The sequence below is a fragment of the Phasianus colchicus genome, chromosome 22 (genome assembly GCF_987193195.1).
Source record: "Phasianus colchicus chromosome 22, bPhaCol1.hap1.1, whole genome shotgun sequence".
Lineage (NCBI taxonomy): Eukaryota > Metazoa > Chordata > Aves > Galliformes > Phasianidae > Phasianus > Phasianus colchicus.
The window spans coordinates 5,677,281-5,699,929 of record NC_143457.1 but is presented as its reverse complement, the minus strand read 5'-3'; the positions used below and the strand labels follow the sequence as shown (position 1 = coordinate 5,699,929).

General features: G+C 38.5%; 1 protein-coding gene across 5 annotated transcripts in view; it reads left to right on the top strand.

Annotated features, from left to right (window-relative positions):
- CFAP74 (cilia and flagella associated protein 74) overlaps positions 1 to 22,649 on the top strand; it is a 37,100-nt gene that overhangs the window by 1,484 nt on the left and 12,967 nt on the right. For 3 of the 5 annotated variants that reach the window (XM_031613378.2, XM_031613376.2, XM_090123146.1), the window contains exons 3-21: positions 895 to 1,041; positions 2,080 to 2,178; positions 3,987 to 4,091; positions 4,472 to 4,645; positions 5,144 to 5,254; positions 6,422 to 6,524; positions 7,289 to 7,446; positions 9,201 to 9,408; positions 10,296 to 10,481; positions 11,842 to 12,015; positions 12,422 to 12,540; positions 13,713 to 13,779; positions 13,863 to 13,952; positions 14,183 to 14,356; positions 14,520 to 14,682; positions 15,505 to 15,617; positions 16,630 to 16,752; positions 17,837 to 17,958; positions 20,598 to 20,726. In XM_031613378.2, coding sequence (XP_031469238.2) covers positions 895 to 1,041; positions 2,080 to 2,178; positions 3,987 to 4,091; positions 4,472 to 4,645; positions 5,144 to 5,254; positions 6,422 to 6,524; positions 7,289 to 7,446; positions 9,201 to 9,408; positions 10,296 to 10,481; positions 11,842 to 12,015; positions 12,422 to 12,540; positions 13,713 to 13,779; positions 13,863 to 13,952; positions 14,183 to 14,356; positions 14,520 to 14,682; positions 15,505 to 15,617; positions 16,630 to 16,752; positions 17,837 to 17,958; positions 20,598 to 20,726 — 2,565 coding nt within the window. Of the gene's footprint in view, positions 1 to 894; positions 1,042 to 1,734; positions 1,822 to 2,079; positions 2,179 to 3,986; positions 4,092 to 4,471; positions 4,646 to 5,143; positions 5,255 to 6,421; positions 6,525 to 7,288; positions 7,447 to 9,200; positions 9,409 to 10,295; positions 10,482 to 11,841; positions 12,016 to 12,421; positions 12,541 to 13,712; positions 13,780 to 13,862; positions 13,953 to 14,182; positions 14,357 to 14,519; positions 14,683 to 15,504; positions 15,618 to 16,629; positions 16,753 to 17,836; positions 17,959 to 20,597; positions 20,727 to 22,649 lie in introns of those variants that run through there. The other 2 variants (XM_090123145.1, XM_090123144.1) reach the window with 2 other exon arrangements.

Sequence of the window (22,649 nt, the reverse complement as noted above, 5' to 3'; positions counted from 1 at the left end):
GATCAGCACAGAACTGGTATGATGATAGCTTGGTACTACTTTGGTTTTACAAGTAGGTGGTAGAGTGAATTTATTCCTGGAGAAATAAATTTGCATGTAGCAAAGGTCATGCGTGGAAAATAATTCAGTGGTTTGAACGTGGCCTTAAGGAGCTGCTGCTCTCTTCACAAAGATCAAAGCACAGTTTGGCCTGTTTGACAGACTGCTAATCTCTGCCCTGCAGTGTCCTGGCATAGGGTTGCAAGGCATGATGAAAAGCTGGAATACTGTTTATTAACATATGTATGTGGGAAGTTGCATAGCACATATGCCTCCTGCCAGTAAATGTTGACAGTGTTACCATTATCAGCAGAGAAACTCAAAATACACCAAAGTGATCACACACACAAAAAAAAAAGCTAACAAAAAAAAATCACCAAATAACACCATCACCCATCTTCTGACTACTTCTTTCTATATGCTTAAATAGACAAAAAAAGTAAGAGAGCTCACTCACAAAATGAACAGTTCTACACAAAGTTTTAAACTAGTTTAGAATGTTCCCTTCAAAGTTTTAAAGTAATGTTCAGGAAAAGTAAAACCTGAAAACCATGGGTATGATCAAGAGGCTCAGACATTTAAAACCAAAGGTACATACTTGCAGCAATAAGTGTGAGTATGAACACTATTAGATATTTAAGACTAAAAATCTTGGCTTAAATGCACATACTCAAGATTTTTGTACAGATTATCTTTGCTTTTTCCTGACTTACACTGCTTGTGTTCACAGCAGTTTGCTAGAACGAGTTAAACCAAAACAAGGAGCTCACAAATGCATAAATGATTGTGCAAACTTTGTGGAGCCTTTAGACTTCTCATCGTGTTTTCATGCTCATCATATATTTCAATTCAAAGGGACAGTTTGGAACACTGCCTGCACAACGTTACAAGCAGTCAGGCTCTGAAGTCTGCAGATAGAATTTGCTTATTTGCTTTACCCAGCAACCTAAACGAGCTCAGCAGCATCGCCAAAGAAAAGAAACTTGTGGTCCAGAAAATCAGGTCAGTGTTGAAGGAAATGAAAGCCATCAGCATGAATGCACCATCAAATACTGGGATGCTGTACCTGTTACAGATTTATAGCATATATATAGTTTTGTCATGAGTGTTATGTGATACAAACACTTGCTTGATTTGATGTATCCAATACATTCCAAGACCCTTGTAAAGAATTAAGGATAAAAATGAAAAACTAAAACACTAATAACAATGCTAAAGAAGAGAGTTCTGATCTGAAATAATTAGACATTAACTCCTTTCAGTTATATCAGCACAGTTCTGCTAGTTCAACAATCAGTTAGAAAAATTAAATGGAAAATTCATTATAAATATTTTCTTAACTGTGATAGAAATGTTACATCACAGTCAGTGATGCTGCATACTTCAAATATGCACCTGCTTTGAGCAGTTTGCTGTGCTAAGATGTATAATCAAAGAATATACAGATGCTATAATTATGAAATAAACAAGAGAGTTTGGCTAAGCAGACTATTATACCAAAAAGAACAGATAGAGTGCTTACCCTTGTCATGGGCCCACTGTAAAATTCCAAAAGAGGGATCTCCAGAAAGAGATCCTTCCCCACTGGTAGTCAGCTCTTAAATGGGTCTAGAAGAGGTGCAGCCAGGCTCCACCCCTTCCTGCAGCACAGGTGAATTGTCTTCACCTGTGCTCCTAGGGCTGACTCATTGCTCACCTCAGGTTCAGGCCATGATTCAGCAATTCCCATACATAAGTTAAAAAGACTTTCTTTAGCAGAAGATGGATCTGCAGAGGGATAATGTAAAAAATGCTGTTTATGCTGTTGTCTTTTTTTGATAACATGGATAAAGTCAGACTGAACTATGGTTGCTTTTCTGGATTTTTAGAGAAAATACTTGAAATAAACATGGGCTTCTCAAGAACCTCATTGTAAAGTCTTAGAGAAAAAGTGGTGGGGAGGTGGGGTGTTTGAGGAATCCCAACAATTTTATCCTTCAGAAAGAAGAGTTTCACGGTTGAGGAAACTTAAAATGTAAATGATGTGTTTATTTGTTTCAGAGATGAACTGACTGCCTGCCAGCTGCGGATCAAAACACTAGAGAAGCAGCTGGAGAACGTAGACATTGAGACAGAAGAAGAGAAGGAGGCTGGCAACGTGTAGGTAGAGAATATTTCTGGGTGCCAAAGATACAGGCATCCACTGTGTTTATCTGGCTTAATTAATGAGTTTACTTTTTTCACCTTGTCATGTTGTTGACAGTGAACAGAATTTTTCAGCACACGCATTCAAGATGTTCATAGGTCAATGAAACCCAACAGAGTTACATCTTATGCTGAGAATGGCCATAGCTTGGAAGGCTGTTCTGACAGGAGTGCTGTTCTGAATATTCAGAGCAAAGCTTTCATTTCTGTCTTGGTGAATGCTAACATTGCAGTTGCTTTTCACGTGGCTTGGGATTTTCAGCAACAGCTTCTCCCCTTGAAATAAATAATGGTGTGTTAGCATGGACACCACAGATCTCTGTGCTTTCAGGCCTGGGGCTCTGTCAGTTAAATCAGAGTGCAGAAAGAGGTGGAGACTTAGGAATGGATAGGAAAGAGACATGTATTTTAAAGGAGCATCCAACAACAAGTTATTAGTCAGCCTAGCACACTGCTGTTATGTTTATCAGTCCCCAGTAAATCCTGTTCATTATGATCAACCAGTGCCAGTGTGCCATGTCAGTTTTAGAGGTGATGCTTTTTTCCTAATAATTACAACCAGGATTTATATGTATGCTTTTTTTTTTTTTTAATTGTTTTATGTTGTGAAATGCACGAATGCCTTTCAGGAGTAGCTCTGCATACAGGAGCTGTTCTGAAACACTTGTGAGGAAGTGGGAGGCAATTTACTGTACTCCTCACATTTGGTTTAAATAGAAAGAAGTGGGTGGCTTGTGTACCAGGAGCCACTGCATTGTGAACAAACTTTGCAGCTGCATTTTATGACCTGTGTTATTCTTCAATAAGAAGAATCTTGGTGCATCAACAAATGACAGGATAACCAAGGTGGGTTAATTGCCAAAGTAGAATGACTGATTAAACAAAAATGAGTTGAGTGCTAATCAGACTTCTGTGGCAGGTATTAGTACTGCCTGCTCAGGATCTCAGAGAGACTCTTATTAAGAAAAACCAACAAAGACAGAAAAGCATTGTGTGAGGTTTTTATACTTATGACAAGTCAAATTGTGAGGTCTAGAAAAGTGGAAAATAGCAATTTTCACAGTCTATTATATTTAGCAAATTAATAGTGAAGACTTGATGAGTTCCTGGCTTACAAAGCTCAAGTACATCATTTTGTAGCAATAATGAAAATACTGTCTGCCACAAGCAGTACTGAAGCCTTACAAAATTTGTGAAATCCAAGTAGTAACTTCAGCTAGAAGATCCATTTCCAAGTTTCACTTCCAAAGATGGAATTTATGTTGAATAAATTCCGTTTGTTGTCTATTGATTCTGCAGTGTGCTGTGCAGTCATTTTCCTGGGTAGAGAAGCCCAAGGAAAATAAACAGCTGTGTTGTTACACTGCTGCTGTAGCCAAAGTGCACGAGGTACTTAGTGCCATTCTAAAGGTGAAATCAATCAAGGTTCTCTTGGTTTGCTTATACTTATTAATGCTTCTTTTATCAGTGTAAGAAATAATCACTTGGAGCCACCTGCCAATGATTTTTAAAGTAAATACTCCTGTGTAAATATTGACAAATTTGTAATAGTTCAAAGAAAGGTGCACCTCTGAACAACAAATGGACACTTAGCAAGCTGAGTAAGAGACCCTGTATAAGTTGATGTTATTCTAATACATAACTCTCACCCTCAAAGCTATTATTTATTGTTGCTGACTTTGTTTGGAAGGAGTTTTTGATATATTTTTTTTAACATTAATTAGTTCCAATTTCTTTCTAATTGTATCTTTTTTATGTACCAGCCCAGCCGTGTTCCGCCTACAGGCAATGCATAGGCGACTGTGCACTGAGCTGGAGGATGAGAAGAATTTGGAGTTGAAAATTGCTTTGACACTGAAAGAAAACATGTAAGTGATGGAATGAGAAAAGTGTGTGATGGGAGTCAGTCTTTATTATTTTCTTCCTGTGCTGTTTAATGGATCCCAAAGTTAATCTCTATGGAAACTGTTAGTAAATACTGAGCTACACAATTTGAGGACTGCAATGGTTCACTGCAAAGCAAAGGATCTTGAGAGCAACTTTTAGCCTAAACAATTAATTGTTTAGGAAATTGGTTGCTGTGGCTCAGATCCAGAGTTAATTTTGCACACATAAATGAAATTTAAGTCCCAGTTTAATTGGAAAATAGGATGGATTAAAGTAGACCTGTCTGCAATAGCAATGAATAAGCATAAATACTTCTAATTTATGCCTCAGTTTTGAAAGCAGCTCACGCTTTGTTTTAAAGGCTTGAGATGTGGCAGATAGAGACCCAGCAGGGAAAATATGAAATCCTCCACAAACAACTTAAAAAAGATGAGGAGGAGCTAGAGATGCAGTACCAGGAACAAGCAGAAGTGAGGATTCGGAAGGAAAAAATAGCAGCACTGAAAGCAGAAGAAAATCAGCTGTCTTTAAAAAAGTAAGTGGGGCTCTGCTTCCTTTCCCTCCTTCACATGTAGCCAATTCATTATTTCATGTGTTGAGAAGATTAGTTAATGGAAGTAATCATGGTATTGTATTTCTGAGCTGGATTTTGGCTCTGAAATATTTGTGTGAGGAAATAGAATTAAAGTAAGTATTTCCCCCAGTCTTGTCACTATTCAGATAAAGATTTCTGACATGATTAACTTGCTAAAGACAAAAACTGTGAATGCTTTTTGTCTAAGGAATTTAAATGTATTAGGTCAGACTAAGTGCACGTGTCTGCATTGCTGCTGGATGCCAGGACATTCTTAGGATCTTTTCAATGAAACTTGGAGAGAGAAAAAGGATCCCAGGTTATCAGTGTGTAGCTTTTGTGAAGACAAGAGACTGTACAGAGGGGGAGAAAACACTGTCCCCATTTCAAGACATACAAATATACTTACTCCGCACCATTAGATATCATTTCCTTCGTGCTGTTGCCTGTCTTTCACAGAAAAGAAGAGGAAGCACAGAAAGAATATGAAAAAAGGCGTAAAAAAATGCTTGAAGGTGCCAAAAGGAACCATGAAAAAGCAGTTTACTTCCTGAGAAAAAGCATGGCGAGGTAATCACTAACTCTTATTTTATTTCCCAGCACTGTACGTTCTCAGTATGCAGTGCTCTATCCTGTACTCTTTGAAAAGTAATCATTTTTCTGCTAGATTATGTCCTGGTATTACACTTGGAAATCTGCTACAATGCCAATGCTCCGAAGCTCTCAAATCTTACATGGCACAAAAGGACACAAAAAAAGAAAATCCACCTCCTGTCTTGGTGCAGTCTTCAGATTCCTTGCAGCTGAAGGGACCATTTTGATGAGCTGCACAGAGCTCTGACCACTTGTAGGCATTGATAATCATTTACAGCTCTTACATATATACGTGTGAGATAGCTCAGCTGAATTCCAGGTTGGAAACTTGCCTTTTTGCATTACCTCTGAAATGCAATAAAATAGCTTTCTTGCTGTCTGCTAACACTGACTCAGAGGGCGTTTCTGTGTGCTCCTGTTCTCTTATGGTGGATGGTAAACTGAGTGTTTTCTTCCTAAGTCCATGTTTGTACAATTACTGTAATATTAAATTATTTTGTTACTCAAGGAACTGAGCATTTGTTACTTTTACTTGTATATTAGGACTTAATTGACAAAGTGATTGAAATAATTGTACTGTTTTTATGGTGCTTTATGTTTTTCCTTAGATAACATGTACAAACTTAACAGTAATTAAAATTAACAAACTGAACGAAATCAGTTGATCTTTTTTGCTTAGTATCCTACTGGCTTTTTTTTTTTTAGTTTACAACTATATTAACTGGGATACTCACAGTCTTGATTCATGCTCACGTATCTCAAGGTTTTTTAATTTCTATGGTTTATTTTCAGTGTAGTTTGCTTGTCTAAAGTTCAATATGTCTATTGTTTAGATATCAATTTCATGATCAACATCAGAATTCTTACTTTATTTTAGCAACTAGACATATAATGTGAAATGCATTTCTGAGTTCAAAACATATTAAAAAAAGTTGTTGAGCAAACTGGTTGAAAGCCTGTGGGCACTTGTACTCAGAGGGCTTTCTGAACTGTTCTACTTCACCCACACACAGTATTGTTGTGAACAGAGAGACATGCAGGAGAGGTGTTAGGTGACTTACACAATTACTGTTTGTCAGGTTAAATGTTCTAATACTAAAAGCTTTCGAGGATATAAGCTGAAAGATTTCACTCTGCTTACAGAATTCATGAGAAGAATGCAAAGGAAGAAGCGAAAACTCAGGAGCATATGGAGAGAAGGATACAAGCTGTGCTCTCCCTGAAAAACAGCATAACTTCCAATAGGGTACTGCTGCTGTGGCTGAGCTGGGGAATGAAGAAATTGACTTGTTAGACTGCTACTGCTAGCTTTTATTGAAAGTAATTCCAGTTTTCACTGCAGAATGGGTGTGTGATGCTGCCATTCTGTAGACCAAATCTCTTTTTAAATGGAGGAGAATCTAACTATGGGACATAGTGGTATTAGATCTGTATGGACACATTTTTGACACTTCTACTTAAGGAGCCTTTTTGTGCTCATTCTAGCTGCTATGGCACAGTAGCTGTCTTGAAAGTAATTCATACTGCAAATAATCTTCCAAAAACATGGCTGAAGTATTTCCAGTTATTCAGATCTGAAAATGAGAAATACTTCATATGGAGAAAACATACAGAAAAAAGCAGTTACTTAAGAGTCTAAATAATGTAAAGTAAGAATTTCTGAGGTAAGCTACTTCCCTCATTCATTTGTGTTCTTTAGAATGTGAGGGAATGATCTTAATTTAATACTGATTTGATAAGAGCTGTAAATATCCTGTAAAAATTGCTTAATTGAAGAACATTTCAAAGAAAAACTAGAAGGGGAAAGAATTAGTGCTGACTTGTCAGAGCTCCCTGCATCTCCAGCACACGCAAACTACTGACAACTTGCTTGACTGTTGTATATATTAAAAACAGTGGACTGTATTTGAGATAAAGCTAGCACAAATTAGATAAGGAGACCAGAGTCCCTCTTTGATTTTCTTGAATGTGCAAATCAAATATGAAGTTGTGGTTTGTTTGGCTCCATAGGAAAAACTCCAGGCTCTCCAGACTCGGAACCAAGCAATGGTTTTTGAGGCAAAGAAACAGGAGATGACAATGAGGGAGGCTATCCTTGCAAAAGGAGGCAATGTTGCCAAGGAAATTTTACTCCATAAACGTCTGCTACAGCATGAAAAGGAGAAAGAGTAAGTATTTGTTTTTATATTGTGCTCTCATTGCTCACTGGTGTTCATGAAGGAGTATTTTGGATCTCTTCACTGGATTCCAAAAGCATAACATATAATATATGGTGCTGTCTTGAGAGAGTGAACTCATTCTTATACTCTGGAAGTGTGAAATTCATACAGCCAGTTTTAAGTGACTTGAAATTCTAGCTTGTGCATTATTCAGAGAACCAAAGTTTGGAGCCCGTGTTCTGATTACTGCAAGGAGGATAAACCACTCCAGGAGGGCAATTCAGTAAACCTAAACCTAATGCTTGAAGTAGCAGCACTCCTGTATTTCCTCAACACTGTCCATATAGAAAACTGCAGTGCAGCAAGAGTGCAGTCTCCTTCCTGCTGCTTTGGTATGGACAGAGGTGTGCCTGTATCTCATCTACTCTGGTGCAGAGTTTATTATTGTTTTTAACCACATATGAAGATGAATTTGAGTCAAGGTGTTAAACAGAAGGTGGTTGAGGTATGTGTTTCTGCATGCTGGCTCTTCTAATCTATAGCAAATGCTAAAAGATGTAATAAGCAAAGATTCAATCAGTTTTGATAAATAATGCTTCACCCTTGATAGCTGCATAATACAACTTCTGCTATCACAAAAAGCATTCTAAAAATCCCATTAATAAAATAACCATACCGGTTGGTAGAGGTCTGCAGGAAATATCTAACTTTCAGAAGTTTAATCTTTTTGCCTCTTTCTTTCTCCTTGCTTGCCTTCTCCCTCTCACTGTTTCCCTTTGCAGGCACAAGGGAGAGCAGTTTGTTAGTCTTAATGTTCAGCTGTGACACGACTGCACTTTCACAGCAGTTCTTTTCTAATTTCAGTACTGCTCCACCAGGCGCCTGAGGAACTGCTGAATTATTCCCCCCAGGGCTCTACCTTTCTCCTTTTATGTGAAGGGATACTCTGTTTTCTCAGAGCACATTTTAGCCTGAATAAATCTTTGTGAATTGCCTGCAAAAATTTAACTCTTTAGTCACTAGAGCCTCTAACTTAATTTGTACATTTCCTATGAGTAGAATGAAAAAGTCAAGAACTAGTAATAGGAACAAAGGATGGCTTTATACCTAGAGCAGGTAGCACTGGGAGTCAGTGCACCATTCCTACATTTTGTAACTTCTCTGTGCCTTGGTTTTCCCAAAATATAAATACAGTGGCATTTATGTGCTGCGATGGGGTATCGTGAGGCTACACTAAATTTGTGGTGCTTCAGTGGGCAATAGCCTGCATTTGAATAAGAAAGGTGATAATATCTTCTCTCCTATTTAGAATCAGGAGTGATATGAATTACTTGAGAAGGTGAAAATAAAGATTTTGGTATTAGAAAGGATCATTAGCATGGATAATGTCCGTTGCAGAAAATTGTATATTAAACTGCCAGTATTAAAACTGAGATTAAATGATCTGCTCAATGCATCACAGAACTGTAGCTCTGAATTTATATGTTTCATTTTCATTTCCTATGGCCTTACCTTTAACCCTTCTTTTGCTTTTTTACAACCTACTTGATTTCAGATAGCCAACTGTCATCAACTTCTAAAACACTCAAATGGAATGTGTTTAGTCTAAATATACTTGCCTTCTGAATCCCATTGTGTCTTGACACAAATTACTGCTGCTCCCAATTTGGAGACTTGATGTTGAGCTTAAAGGCTCGAAAAATGGACTGTAACATTATTAACAAACAACTTGGCTTAATGTTTCTTATAACATCTTCTTATAGAGCTTTTAGAGAACAACAAAAATCAAGAAAAATTGAGATTGTATCTAAAATTCTGCAAGAAAAAGCTTCTATTTTCAAGCAGAAGAATCAGCAGTCCTGTACTAAGGCGATTAAGAGTGGTGGTAAATGTAAGGATTCTTTACTGCAAAGAAAGAAAACATGGCGCTATATTGAGAAGACCTGCAAACGTGCAGCTGGGGCACCACAGGTAAACAAACAGAAACATCTCTAGGTTTATTTTCTATCAAAGCTGTAGGAAAGTGAATTTTGATTGTACCTCTGAGTAGCACGGGCTGCAGCCAAATACCAGATAGTGCAGAGTGAGTGGAGAGTCACATCTCCGTCAGTCCGTCAGATCTCTTGATGACCATTAGTCTCTCTATTTTTGATGGTTGGTACTTTCATTCATGAAAGTTGCTGCTTGGTATGGATGGTTTTTTTGTTTTCATTTCTATTTTTAAGGGTATTTGTAAGAAGTGTATTTCAGACACGTGAATCACAACTGTCCCCAAGAGGAATAAATTTACCTTCACCCCCAAGTAAGGATTCGGATCAGACTGTCAGCACAAGAGAAATGTGTTTTCATGACAACAGATTTCTGTTTTTTTGGGTATCTTTCATGTATTTGTTTTGTTTTAATTGATCTGCACAATATTACAGGCAGTACTTGCCTGGAAAGGAGAGGTGGGATGAACTGAATCCCTTGAGGAAGCCTGTGTCTGCATGCAATCCTTAGGTATTTTAAAAATAGGGAGAGAAGGTTTGTGGAAATAGTCATAACAAAGCCAGAATGTTCTTGGTTATCATATAGTAGATATAACAAAAAAAAAGTACAAAACCCAAAAATGTACACAGTCACTATTCACAACCCCACCCTCCTATAGAACACAGTTATCATCCTATAGATGCTCATTACTGCAATATTGTCTGAGTTGTCATTTTAAGAAGGGATTGGCTTAAGCTGTCATCTTCAGCCTTGCAGCTTTATAGACCAGTCACTCTGTATTAAAAGATATCCTTGGAAACTGTTAACTGCTCGTGTAACTGCCCTCTAGTAATTTGAAATGGTATTTCCAAATTTATTTTCTCCCACAGAAGTCGTGGTGCTCTCCGTCAGTTTGTTCCCCAGCTGGTGAGAGAACTGCTTCTGTAGGAAAGTGTTCTGAAAAAGTCCCCCATGATGTGCTCTGTGAAAGTGATGAAGACGAGAAGGAGAGGGATGAGATCCCAGCAGAACCAGAGCTCCCAGGACTATCGAGTCAGGAATGTGACTTGCACAATGTAAAATCTGTGGTGTTTTCTCTTAAAAATAGGGAAAAAAAGATGTGGATATGTGTATTTGTCCTATTGTTACACTGAAGTCTATAATGTCTTGGAATTATTCATGAAAGTGTCTAAATGGATTAGAAAAGTTTCGTTTCCCTCTCTAGTAGTTGTACATATCTGAAGAAATGACACTGCCAGGTGCTGCTTTATGAATGCAGCTTAAAATTACTAATTATCTATTCTGCAGTTAACATGTCATTATTGCATAGATACAGAGATTCAGATGTGAGAATATCAGAGAGTAATTGCTGTTTGACAGTGTCATCAGTGTTTTCTCTTCAGGAGAAAACAAAACTTCAATTTTAGTTCAGAGATATGTGAAGCCATATCACATTGTGTTCACTTGCCTGTTTGAGTTTAAAAAGAACAAAACCCTGAGAAAGCTGAGCATCACTTCTTGTTTAGTTGGAAACACAGATTGCTTTATGTGGAAATAACTTTTGTCCCAAACTAGACAAAGTAAAGCATAATTTTTATCAAACCAACAGTATTCTGTACTCTATAAAGAAGTAAATAAGGCCTAGGAATTGTGTGGTTAAGATCGTGCACGTTATTCCAAAGGATGCTCCCATACTCTACTTTTTTTAGATGTAGGTCTTTAAAAGCAGACTTGAGAATCAGTCAGAAAGCAGAGTGTCAGTAAATATCATGTGCTGTATGAAAGAAGCACTAGACCATAACAAATGGTAGTGAAGTTAGCTGATTTTCTCTAAATGGTTGCTCAGGAAGTGGAATATAACCCCTTCACTGCCATTAAAACAGAATGTTCTAATGCTGGATGGATGTAGGCTACAGAACAAACAGGTGAGAACAAACTAATTTCTTCACATATGTATGGGAACTGCTGAATCACAGCCTGAACCTGTGATTGATCACCTGAGGTGAGCAATGAGTCAGCCCTGGGAGCACAGGTGAAAGCAATTCACCTGTGCTGCAGGAAGGGGTGGAGCCTGGCTGCACCTCTCCTAGACCCATTTAAGAGCTGACCACCAGTGGGGAAGGATCTCTTTCTAGAGATCCCTCTTTTGGAATTTTACAGTGAGCCCAGGACAAAGGTAAGCACTCTATCTATTCTCTTTTTGGTATAACTGCCTGCTTAGCCAAACTCTCTTGTTTATTTCATAATTATAGCATCTGTAACTCATTGATTACACAACATACAAGTTGGGAGGCTGAGTTAAATCTGGAGAATAATGAAGGCTGGGCAGAGACTGAGATTCTATTCTATATCCATAGGTATTTCTACTTTGTTCTATAGATCCTGTTATCACAGTTACTTACTGCCACCATGTTTTTTATTGATGTTCCTTGTTAGATATCCAAAGAAGAAATGGATACAAAGCATCTGGCTCCAAGGACAATGAAAACAGAGATTTTAGAGGAAGAGAAGGAGGAATTCCAAACTAGAATTTTTAATAAGGGAACACTGTCTGGTTATGAACATCAAGGACGAACTTTCTATACTAAACCAAGTTGTGTTCATTTCAAGGTTAGTGGCCATTCCACACAGGGTCTGTAAAGATGATGGATGGATGTTTCTGCTAGATTAATATACTGATGTCTTGATCAAAATGCTGTGGCACCAAAAAGATCCTTGTTGGCTGCTGTGGGTTAACACTAACAGACAGCTAAAGGCCACAGAAGCCCTGACTCGCTCTCTGCTCCCAAGTAGCAGGAGAAGAGGGGAATTTTCAGTAAAGATTCCAGCCTGCAAATAATTATAATGTTCTACTTACATTAGGAAGAAAGTGAGCTTGTCAGCTTACCCCTGCATTGTAATTAACAAGCACACTGTCAGAAAGTATGCTGCTGTGCCAAAACTGGTTGTTCTGTCATTACTTGTGTAAATGTTACTTCCTGTAATTGACAACCCTTGATATGTTTGGTATTTCAAGGATTTTGATGTTGGTAAAATCTACAAAAAGAAGATAGTTTTGATAAATGCATCCTACAGCATTAACTACTGCAAACCAGTGGGAATCAGTGAATGGCTGAAGGACTTCATCACCATTCAGTACGTAAAACTATCTGTAGATGAGTTCCTTGCTTTACATTTATATTAAGAGACATAATTCTATAGTAAAATTAAACAATTTTCATTAGATACATCTCAACTATTACATTGCATTCTTTTATAATGAAGAAAGAAAGTGTCTTAGAGCAGAAAAGAAACTTGAAGACTTTGAGCTGCACATCATTGTTTATGTAGTGGTGACAGCAAGGGCCCAGTCTCTAGAATGTGAAAAGCAGTGAACACACACAGTGTGAGTACTTCGTCGAGGTATTACTGGAAATAGGAGCTATTCCTTCAGGCCCTTCTTAGGAGAAACTGCCAGTGATCTGTTCTGAAGCTCATTTGCCTACTCACATTCTAAGTTCATATTTTCTGAAGAGTATTTCCTTTTCCATTTCAGTTTGAAAATGTTTCATCTTTGTTGATTTTTAATTCTGTTTTGATAAGATTATGATTAGTGCACATGTTCTGTGTTTCAGTGGGGCTTACTAGGTATCCCCCTGGCTAATAACATTCAGTCATGTATTTTGTCTAGCCTGTTTTTGTCAGGCAGAATAGGGCTCTAGTTGTGCCTCAGTAATTTCATTTGGAGTGCAGCTGTGAGACTTCTTGTCTTCCGATGGGCATTTTGTTTGCATCACAGACACCATAAAATGAGGCATTGAAGTGACTGGCAGTTTCTATTCAAGATGATTTTGATATAGCTTGCAGCATGCAGCACGTTCTCTAATCGCTTGCAGCAACTTTTTTTCCTCTTCATTTCTATTTGGATAGTGGGATGTTACAGATCTGTGGTTGAAATTGATAATGGTAGACTGCTCCCAAAGGGTTAGAACAGGTGATTGGTCCACTTCATTCTTAACAATGTTATTGAGCCACAGCTCCACCAGTTACCTTGTTTGTAAAGTGAACACTAATTCTTTCCTCTTTAAAGTATTGCAAGACTTTCTGAATAAAACCTCAACAAATCAATCTTTGTTGTTTTACAGTTGCTCCAGGCTTCTGTGGCTTTTCCTTAATCTGTCCCTCATTCTGACTTCCTAGATGAATAAATTAATCCAAATGGAAAAATATATAAATATTCTTTGCTGTTCCTACCAGAGTCAGGACAGGGGGTTTCACACATTCACACATGTCTTAAATTGGGAGTTTTGTGCTGCTTCTCTACACAGGTTTGACCCACCTGGTAAAATGTCTGCTGGAATGTCCTGTGAAGTGGGGGTAACCTTTAAGCCTGTGGTAAGTGCACCTCAGTGGTAACTTTGTCAAATAGGCTGAATCTTTGCCAATTACATGGCTGGGGGATTGTTTTTCTTTTTTAGATAAATGAAAATCTGGAAGGAGAAGTCATGTTTATGGCGCAAACAGGATCCTTCTCAGTGCCACTGAAATGTACAGCCAAGACATGCACTGTAAGTGACTGTTTAAAGTCAGAGTAACAGCAGAAAATGCAAGACAGCATAAATGTTATTGCAAATATTTACCAAGAGGTAGACAGCAGAGTGCCCACAGCTGGCAATTAATTGGACACTGTCTTTGAAATGAGAACTTAAAAGTCCTATTCTTGAAAAAGTGAATGCTCATTTGATGGACATCACTGACTGTCTAGGACAGTGGTAATTATTGGTTTCTCTTCTCACAGCTGGCACTGGATAAAGTGCTTGTTGACTTTGGCACTCATGTGGTGGGAGAGAGAATTTCACGAGCTGTCACCCTGAGAAACACTGGAGCTTTGGGAACAAGATTCAAGGTTCAGACATCAGCAGGTGACAGCAGTAGATGTGGAGCAACAGCAGAATCTTCTACTACCAGAACAGTAGGTTCAACAGCATCACCCTAAATTAATCCATCCCATTTATAACATGAAACAGTTACAAGAAAATGCATCTCATTTGCAGCTCCTTGATGAAGTTGGAGCTGGATACAAGGTCAGTGATCAGTCACAGTAGAAATCATTTTTTCCTGAATATTTTTAATAGGTTACTCAACCATGCAGTGACTTTGCTCCTGAGAAGAAAGACAGTGATAGTTCTGTAACATCTGCACTTGAAAAGAAAGAACAAATCTGTCCTGATGGTAGTGAAGAACCAACCTGCTGTGTAGCCCAGGTGGAGCAGCAGAGGACTGAGACAAGTTCTACAGGTGAGCTGATTCTGAAAAACTGCTAGAGCAAGCTTCCCAGACTTAACCAAATTAAGCAGTTCATCATGCTAGTAGCAACGTTACATCTCTTCGTATGCTGCCTCAACTCTAAATCTCCACAGCTAAAAAAAAAAAGACTAAAAATAATGTACTGGCACCATTATATCAAAATCAACAGAGAATCTTGATCCTCATTAGTGATCAACAATTCAGCTTCAGAAGAATATAGAAACCAACTAGCTTACAGAGACTGCAAAAATATTATCATTTTTGTCTCAGCAACCAAATTCCCACCCCTCAGAAGAGAAATCCACATGACAGGTTTATTTTTATAGTCTTTAATTCTAGTAACAAGAAAACAGAAAGATGAACCTCATAAAGCTTCCTAATGTTTACTGTGTACTTAAAAAGTTCCAACACTGTAGAAGAAAGTCATCTTCAAAATACGTGTTGAATATTCTTGTGTATATTGATCATTGACCAAATGTCCCTGGACAAGGTGGTGGGTTCTTTTTCTTTCCTGGAATCTCTGGAGTGAAAGTGATTAATGTAATCACTGTACCTGTCTCCACAGAATTACTTATCTCTAAATCTGTTTACAGACCAGAGAGGTTGTGGAGTTACCTTCTCTGGAGATACTGAAAACCTGCATGCTCACAGTGCTGTGCGATATGACCTTGCTTGAGCAGGGAGATTTAGATCAGGTCATCTCCAGAGGTCTCTTCCAATCTCAACCATTTTCAGGTTTTTGTTGCTTCCTGCTCTGTTTGATGCATACATCCAGCATTTTGTGGACCTGTCAGTGTTGGTTTTTTCTTTCAGAACAACTTGCTCAGGATGTATTCAGTTTCAGTTCAGATAAAGACACAGGCAATGCACATCATTTAACGGAACACTCACCTGAAGAAACACCAATGGAAATTATGCTGGGAAAGGTAACTAATGCCCTGAAATACATACAAGATTTTCAGTAGTCTAAGCCTCCTATATCAAGTGAATTGCTTTCATTCTACTGGTAAGTGTTGAAGGACATAATCAGTTTCAACCCTAGTGGAATCCACTGTTTTACAGTTAATCAAAGAATCATAGAATGTCTTGGACTGGAGAGGATCTCAAAGATCATTGCTGTGGGCAGGGCTGCCAGTCACTACATCAGCCTGAAGTCGGGCTGCCCAGGGCCCATCCACCTGGCCTTAAAACCTCCAGGGATGGGGCATCACACGTTCTGTGGGCAGCCTGTTCCAGCACCTCACCACCCTTTCAGTGAAAAATGTCTCTAGCATCTAATCTAAATCTCCCCTCTTTTAGTTTACATCCTTAAAATGAAATAATATATTTGCCTCTTCTTTCAGTCCATAAAGGGTCTGTGAGCTGGACGACTTGCATTTCTCACAACTTTTCTTTTTGTCAGATTGATTATTCTCCTGTCATTTCTTTGTTATGCAACATCTAGTGACAACACAAAAGGCGGGGCAGGAAGAATGTGCCACATTAAATAACGCAGAGATAAGAGTTCAGAAAGTAGTTCTTAGTATTTATGGCTTCTACCTATCTGTGAAAGAGCACTGAATTCAGTGGTGTAGATCTTTGAATAGTAGCACAAAGCAGCTTCTTCGTGTATTTGTTACACCACTGTAATGGAGACTCTTTGGTAAAATACATAATCCACCTGTCATAAAAGTCTTGCAGTAAAAAGGAACTCTCTCAATAAGATTCTGACCATGTCTGCCTGTGAAACCACATCATCCCAAGCTTTTTTCCCCCAAAACAAACCTTGTAAAGACCACTGATCCATTTTTCCCTGTCATAGTTCATTCAGTCTAGTGAGAAACTAGGCATAGTGGTGTGCTTGCATACTATGAGCACATACAGCTTCACTTCCATACGTTTTTATAGCCAACCACACTAAGAGAGGTTCTCATTAAAAATGTGTTACTTCCTGTTTAGGTTACTGAAGGTGAAATTGGACCCTTCAGCTCAGTCAAACTTCAGATTATATTTATGCCATCCATCCCTGGGGACGTACGGGCGGAGTTTGTGATCATGTTTGACAACTCAGACTGCAAACCAGTGAGTGATTTTTGTGTAAGACTTACTTCAAAGACTGTTGAAACTCTCTTTTTACCAAGAATTACAAGAGCACAGAACCTGTACTAAAAACAGGAAAAATGGGCAGAGGACAAATAGGTTTATAGATATGAGAAATAACAATGAGGTAATAAACAGTAAGAAACCTTATAAATCATGGCCCTTCTTTCTGTTGGACTATAGTTGTTAAACCTGTAGATTCTCTGATATTTCTACACAGCTGTTTATCAGACACTCTACTAGAAAACATCTATTGTCCTGTACATAAATCTGAAATTCTTCTCTTCTGTTCCCAACCCATGCAGTTTATTTTCTTTCTGATATATCAGCACTGGAATTATTTAGCACGAAGTAGTGAAACTGATGTGTGAAGGCTGGGACAGATGACAACTTTAGTTACCATTTCAGCATATTTTAATTCTGCATTTCATTGGAAGCCAAATTCTGCCTGGGAACACTTCACAGAAGCTTGCCAAAAATAAAAAATTAAGAAAAAGAAAAAGAAAAAAAGAAAAAGAAAAAGGAAGAAAATCTTCCCAAGAAGCTCAGTAGGCCAGTCTTGGCTCTACCCGCAGTCTACAGATGGAATAGTCTACAAAAGAAACTGCAGATGCATACTGCACATTCCTGTGGGTACCCTTTCTTTCAGCTCTGGCAGGAAAGGATCATTTTTGTCCAAGTTTGAGCTATATAGCTGCTGAAATTTAGACTCGAGGTTATTATGTGGAATACAGCACCATACTGCCCTTCTGTATAAACAGGCTGCAGTCTCCTGACTTTCTGAATTCTTGCACATTCACTTAACTCTTCAAATATTTCTTTCCAATTTCTTGGGCAACATGCTATTTCTTCACATTCTATGGAAAGGAGTCGAAACTGAAATATAATTCATTTCTTCTCTGGTACACAGTAAGATCTAGGTTTTATTTTATAAATTACTTCTATAGCTTTGTTTAATTAAGGTACCTTTAACAAGTACATATTTTTAGCTATAGCTTATAGCTGTTTAGATCAGTAACAATTTGAGACTAACAAAAATAAGCATACTCTTGGTTTGTATTAACAGCTGTACTTCACTGCCATTGGAGTCTCTGTTGACGTGCCGGTTTGGGTGCCCAGTCCCAACGTTGATTTGAAGATCTGTATGTATGACCGACTTTACCAGGACTGCATTGTCATCCGGAGCAGGTGAGCTGCCTTCCACAGCTGACTGATGAGATCTTAGGTCACTAGGTGATACCTCAGGGGTCTGTTGTACCAGAGACATCTGGTTATCACAGCAGGCTGAAGAACAGTTTTGCACTTTTTATTTTTCCTTGGTATTCTAGTAGTAGTATCCCGATTACAAGCCCTCTGAATTGTACACTACTGTGGAAATTAGACTTGGGTATAGTGCAATCCTAGATCCCTAAGAGCAGCAATAGCTATGGAAGTGTATGAGTTAATACACACTTTTCCATTCCTACAAAGTTCCTTGTGCTGTGCCTGTTCTGTGATAGAGCTGTTAAGTCCCTGGGGAATAGCAGCCCCAGTGAGTTTCATTATATGGAACTGCAAGCTAAACATCAGGGAGATAAATGTGCCTAAAACTGAGTGCAGGTTGGGTATAATTGATTCAGCCAAAGAACTTTCTGAAAAATGATCTGCAAGCCAGCTTCATGCCAACTGTTCCTTTCTGAGAAGGTCAGTCACCAGCCTTAGTAGACACATGCAGTGATGCTGGATAAATCAAGTCAGTCCTTTTGCATCTCCTGTAACATAGGAAACCTTTCCTGAGCCATACAGGATTTAAGAACTGTACTGGAGAGGCAGATACTTTAAAGTATACAGATAGTGATAAATCATGAATTATGCTGATCACCCAGATATTTTTTTGTACATATGTATTTCCATAGTTTGCATCAATAATGTCTGAAGATTCCTTCTGTTTGCACTGTAACAGAAGGACAATATTTCAGCTCATTGGCTCCCAGACATTTCTTGCTGTAACATTCTATTATATGAACTCTTACTCTACTAATTGTCTTCAGGTCTACCTTGGATATCTTTACCTAATGCAAACATTATGAAACACTTAGCATTCCTATTTCACCAATCTGCATATCTTAGATTCTATTTAAACAAGATTGGGGTGGTTTTGTGGGAGGGTGGGGGAGACTGGTTCTGTAGAAGGCATCCATTCTAAACCTCTTACCAGAACTACAGACTGCACAGATTCTTCACAGTTGGAAAGAAATGAGTAAAGCTGTTATCTCAAAAATTCAGCCTACAGATATGAGAAGCACAAGTTATGTAAGGGGTTTTACTCGGTGAAGATAACCCAGGGATAAAAAGTTACAATCATAGAAGAAAAAGAACTATCCTAATGAAAACTTAAGATTTCAAAGGGGTCCCAAATATAGAGGCTGTCAAATTGCTTAGGCCAAAATTTCTTAACTGAGAACTGTATCGACTTCCCCTAAATTATAAGCACTTCATACGTTTTATGCTGTCCTTAGCACCTTGGCAAATCAAATCTTCAATTTATCCCCCCCACCTCCTTTGTTAGGAAAAATTGTCTTTGTTATACAGTCATCAGTGCTGAAATTTCAAGTATCACACCTGCAAGAATGTTCTGTCTCAATATCTGCTAAAGGAAATAAATGGAATCATTCAGTTAGAGGCAATGCCTGGCAGATCTCTTCCTCCACTAGCCGTTACAGTTTTTCTGTTGCTTGTATCAGAAAGTTTTCAAGTTAGGTAAATAGCTCTGGTACTTGAGCTCTCCCCGCCAGCTCTGTAGAATTACTACATGTTAACTTTTTTTCTTTCTGTTCATATAGAATACAGTGACTGGGAAGCGTAAATGTGCAGCATAAAAGGTGAAAACACTTCACCAGAATCCTCTCAGATATAAATCGCTTTGAAAAGTAATTTCATTGGCAAGTTATAATCTGCACTGATTTAAAGAACTACTATGTAGTTCTCTTAGATTGTCAACAGTCAGCAATCCTTCCAAGCTCCCAGCACCTCATGCTGCAATTGTTGATTTAGAGCAGGCCATCTGGACTGACAGCTTGTAAACCAGTCCAAGAGAAGGAAAAAGACGAGAGAAATGTTTGTAAATTGATTGGCAATTCTACACACAGGCATAAAATTTCAAAGCAGGGTATGGTTTGTGGCTATCACCCTATTGTAGTGTGGCCAGAATTCAGAAAACAGGAAGATGCTCACATGGTATTTAGATATTCTTGGCCCTACACAGCAGTTGCTGGTCTTCGTTTTTCTGCTTCTCAGACAGAATAAGGCAGAGTAAGAGTTTTTCATTGCTACATTCTGCCTGCTGCCAGTCGTTACTTAACAGAGATCCTGCCTTCTCCTTGAGCAGGCTCTGTGCTGCAGTCAGCACCAGTCAGATGCCTCAAACACTGCACGAGTCATTTCTATTGGTTCAGATAGAGAGGATGTATCTTAGCAGCAAATAATTAGCTGGTATTTCACAATAATTTGGCTTTGACTTTCCACTGACCTGACTTATCACTGCGCTGCACTTTGATAATTATGTTCCAATCAGCTGTGTACATTTGCCTGAAATACAGCTGGGTTTACTTACAGTAATTCCAAAATCTTGTTTTCTATACTTAACTTAAAAGAATGTGAGCGTGTGATTTTGCTGTAGCAGTTTCACTTGCCCTTCATTTTCAAAGGAAGCTTGCAATAGTTATAATTGTAATGTAGAGCAGAGATGCAAGAAGGGGAGGGAGGAACAAACTGCAAGAGCAAATGCTGCCAAGATGGCAGTACCAGTAGCCCTTGATGCCACTTGAGCTCATCTGATCTGTTTGCAGAGCGAAAACTATGCTGCATTTGAAGTTTGAAGTATGCAAAGAATTGAGCAAACACATGAAGCTGCTCCCAAAAACAGGTTGCATTCAACCTCGGTCATCCTTCAGTGTGCAGTTGAAGTTTCTGCCCAGGTAACTCAACAGCATTAATATTTTTGCCATTTAAATAATGTCAGTAGGAGGCTGTCACTGCAAAATCTGAGCAAATCAAGTAGTTTTTCCTTCCTTCCCCTGATGTCTGTAGCAGGCTGGACTTCACGCTTCTGGTGTCAATTCACACTGCTGGTGTCAGCTCAGTCTTAGTTTCCCTTCTCCCCCTTTAAAAGATGCCAGATGCACAAAGAGGAAATTAACTTGGATCGCATACCTATGAGGAAATGCTTTTCCTGTAGCGACAGCAGCCGTGTCAGAATCCTAGCAGTTGTACTCCTGGTAAACTGCTTCCATTTCTGTGGGGAAGCTATTCTTACACGAAAGAGAAGTTCTCTAGGCAGGTGGCTACTTCACGGATCAGTGATTAAATCATTTCTGGACAAGCACTCCTGTCTTGGTAGGTAAGGTAGGAATGGTTGGACTTCCTGTACATATCTTACCCACGTACATTTTCCCTAAAATGTGAACACAATGATTTTGAATTTCATGCAGGAATTCATATAACATCTTCAGAGATGCCCTATCCCAGCAAGTTTTGTCTTTTCTACTTCACAATATGTCTGTGTGTACAAACATAATTCAGTCATAGAAACAAAGAATGCCATTTTTTTTCATAGAATTATATATTTGGATTTTCACTGATGTGCTCAGCATCAGACCCAATTTCAAAATGAGAGACTAAGCATTGGCATCAGAGTCCTCAGCAGGTTAGTTAGTATTCAAGGAACTAGAAGTATTTACACTTTTTCCAACATATCAAATCCTATCAGGTTGCTGTAACAATAACCACTATCATGACATTCTTCCATTCCTAAACTTCAGTTGCTGCAAAGCACTGTTATACTTACTGAGTAGATAGAAGCATAGCCTGGATTTAGAAAATTAATCTGCCTTTTGAAAAATGAGGAAGCTTCAGAAAGGAGATTTGAAGAGATTAAGGCTTTTCTGACACACAAAATAAGTATCTGGCTGTTTCAGTATATAGATCATTTTAAAAGGCCTAACACACTGGTGAGTGTGTATGACAGAAGATGAGCTTGCTCCAAGCTGATGTAAAGTACTGAGCTAGTGACACATTTCTGTAAATGCTGCTCATAGACTTAAGCTCAGTTTCCTCAGGAGAAAAAAGAGCTCTATTAAAAGCAACACAAGTAAAAAGAAACACTCATTCAATGAGACTAAGTGAGCAGATAAGATGACTGAAGGCTTGGGAAGCTCCCCTAAGTATTCCATGCATGCTGAAATGCACGGTCAGATGTTACAGTGCTCACATAACTATCTGGGTGCTAGAAGCAAAGATCTGTTTTCTGCTCATTTGAAGGCAAATTCTCTAATCTGCTGACTTTCAGCATTCCCAAATACTGCATCTTCTCCTTTTTTTTTTTTTTTTTGTATTTGGAAGTAGTCCTGCAGATGCTGGCAGTCTAAATCTGATTGGTCTCTCCTGCTTTTCCTTAATGGCTTTAAAGCACAAAGATGCTGTTTTCAGAAAACGGTCCAAAGGATTTCAGTGTCTCTTCCCCAGGCACAACAGCTACTTTAGAACCCACTGCTGTGTACGTACAGTAACAATTATTATGCTTTCCCCCAGGATCATTTTGTAGCACGTGAATTTCTTCTGCTATTCTAATGTCCTGTGATAAAGTGGAAGCTGATACTTTATTCCTACTTTATTTTTATCTCTGTGTTCTATTTTTGAACAAGTTAGCAATCACATCTCAGGCTTGCAAAATAAAAGCCAGCAACATCTCAGATCAGTATGATGATCGTGAGTGGGTGCTATTTATTTTTTAACTATCCTTTAATAATACATTAAAAAATTGCAAGCAATTCCAATAGTAGTAGTAGGAATATTATTGCTGTGAAGTCCTAAAAACAGGAAGCAACTCACTGGTGCTGTAA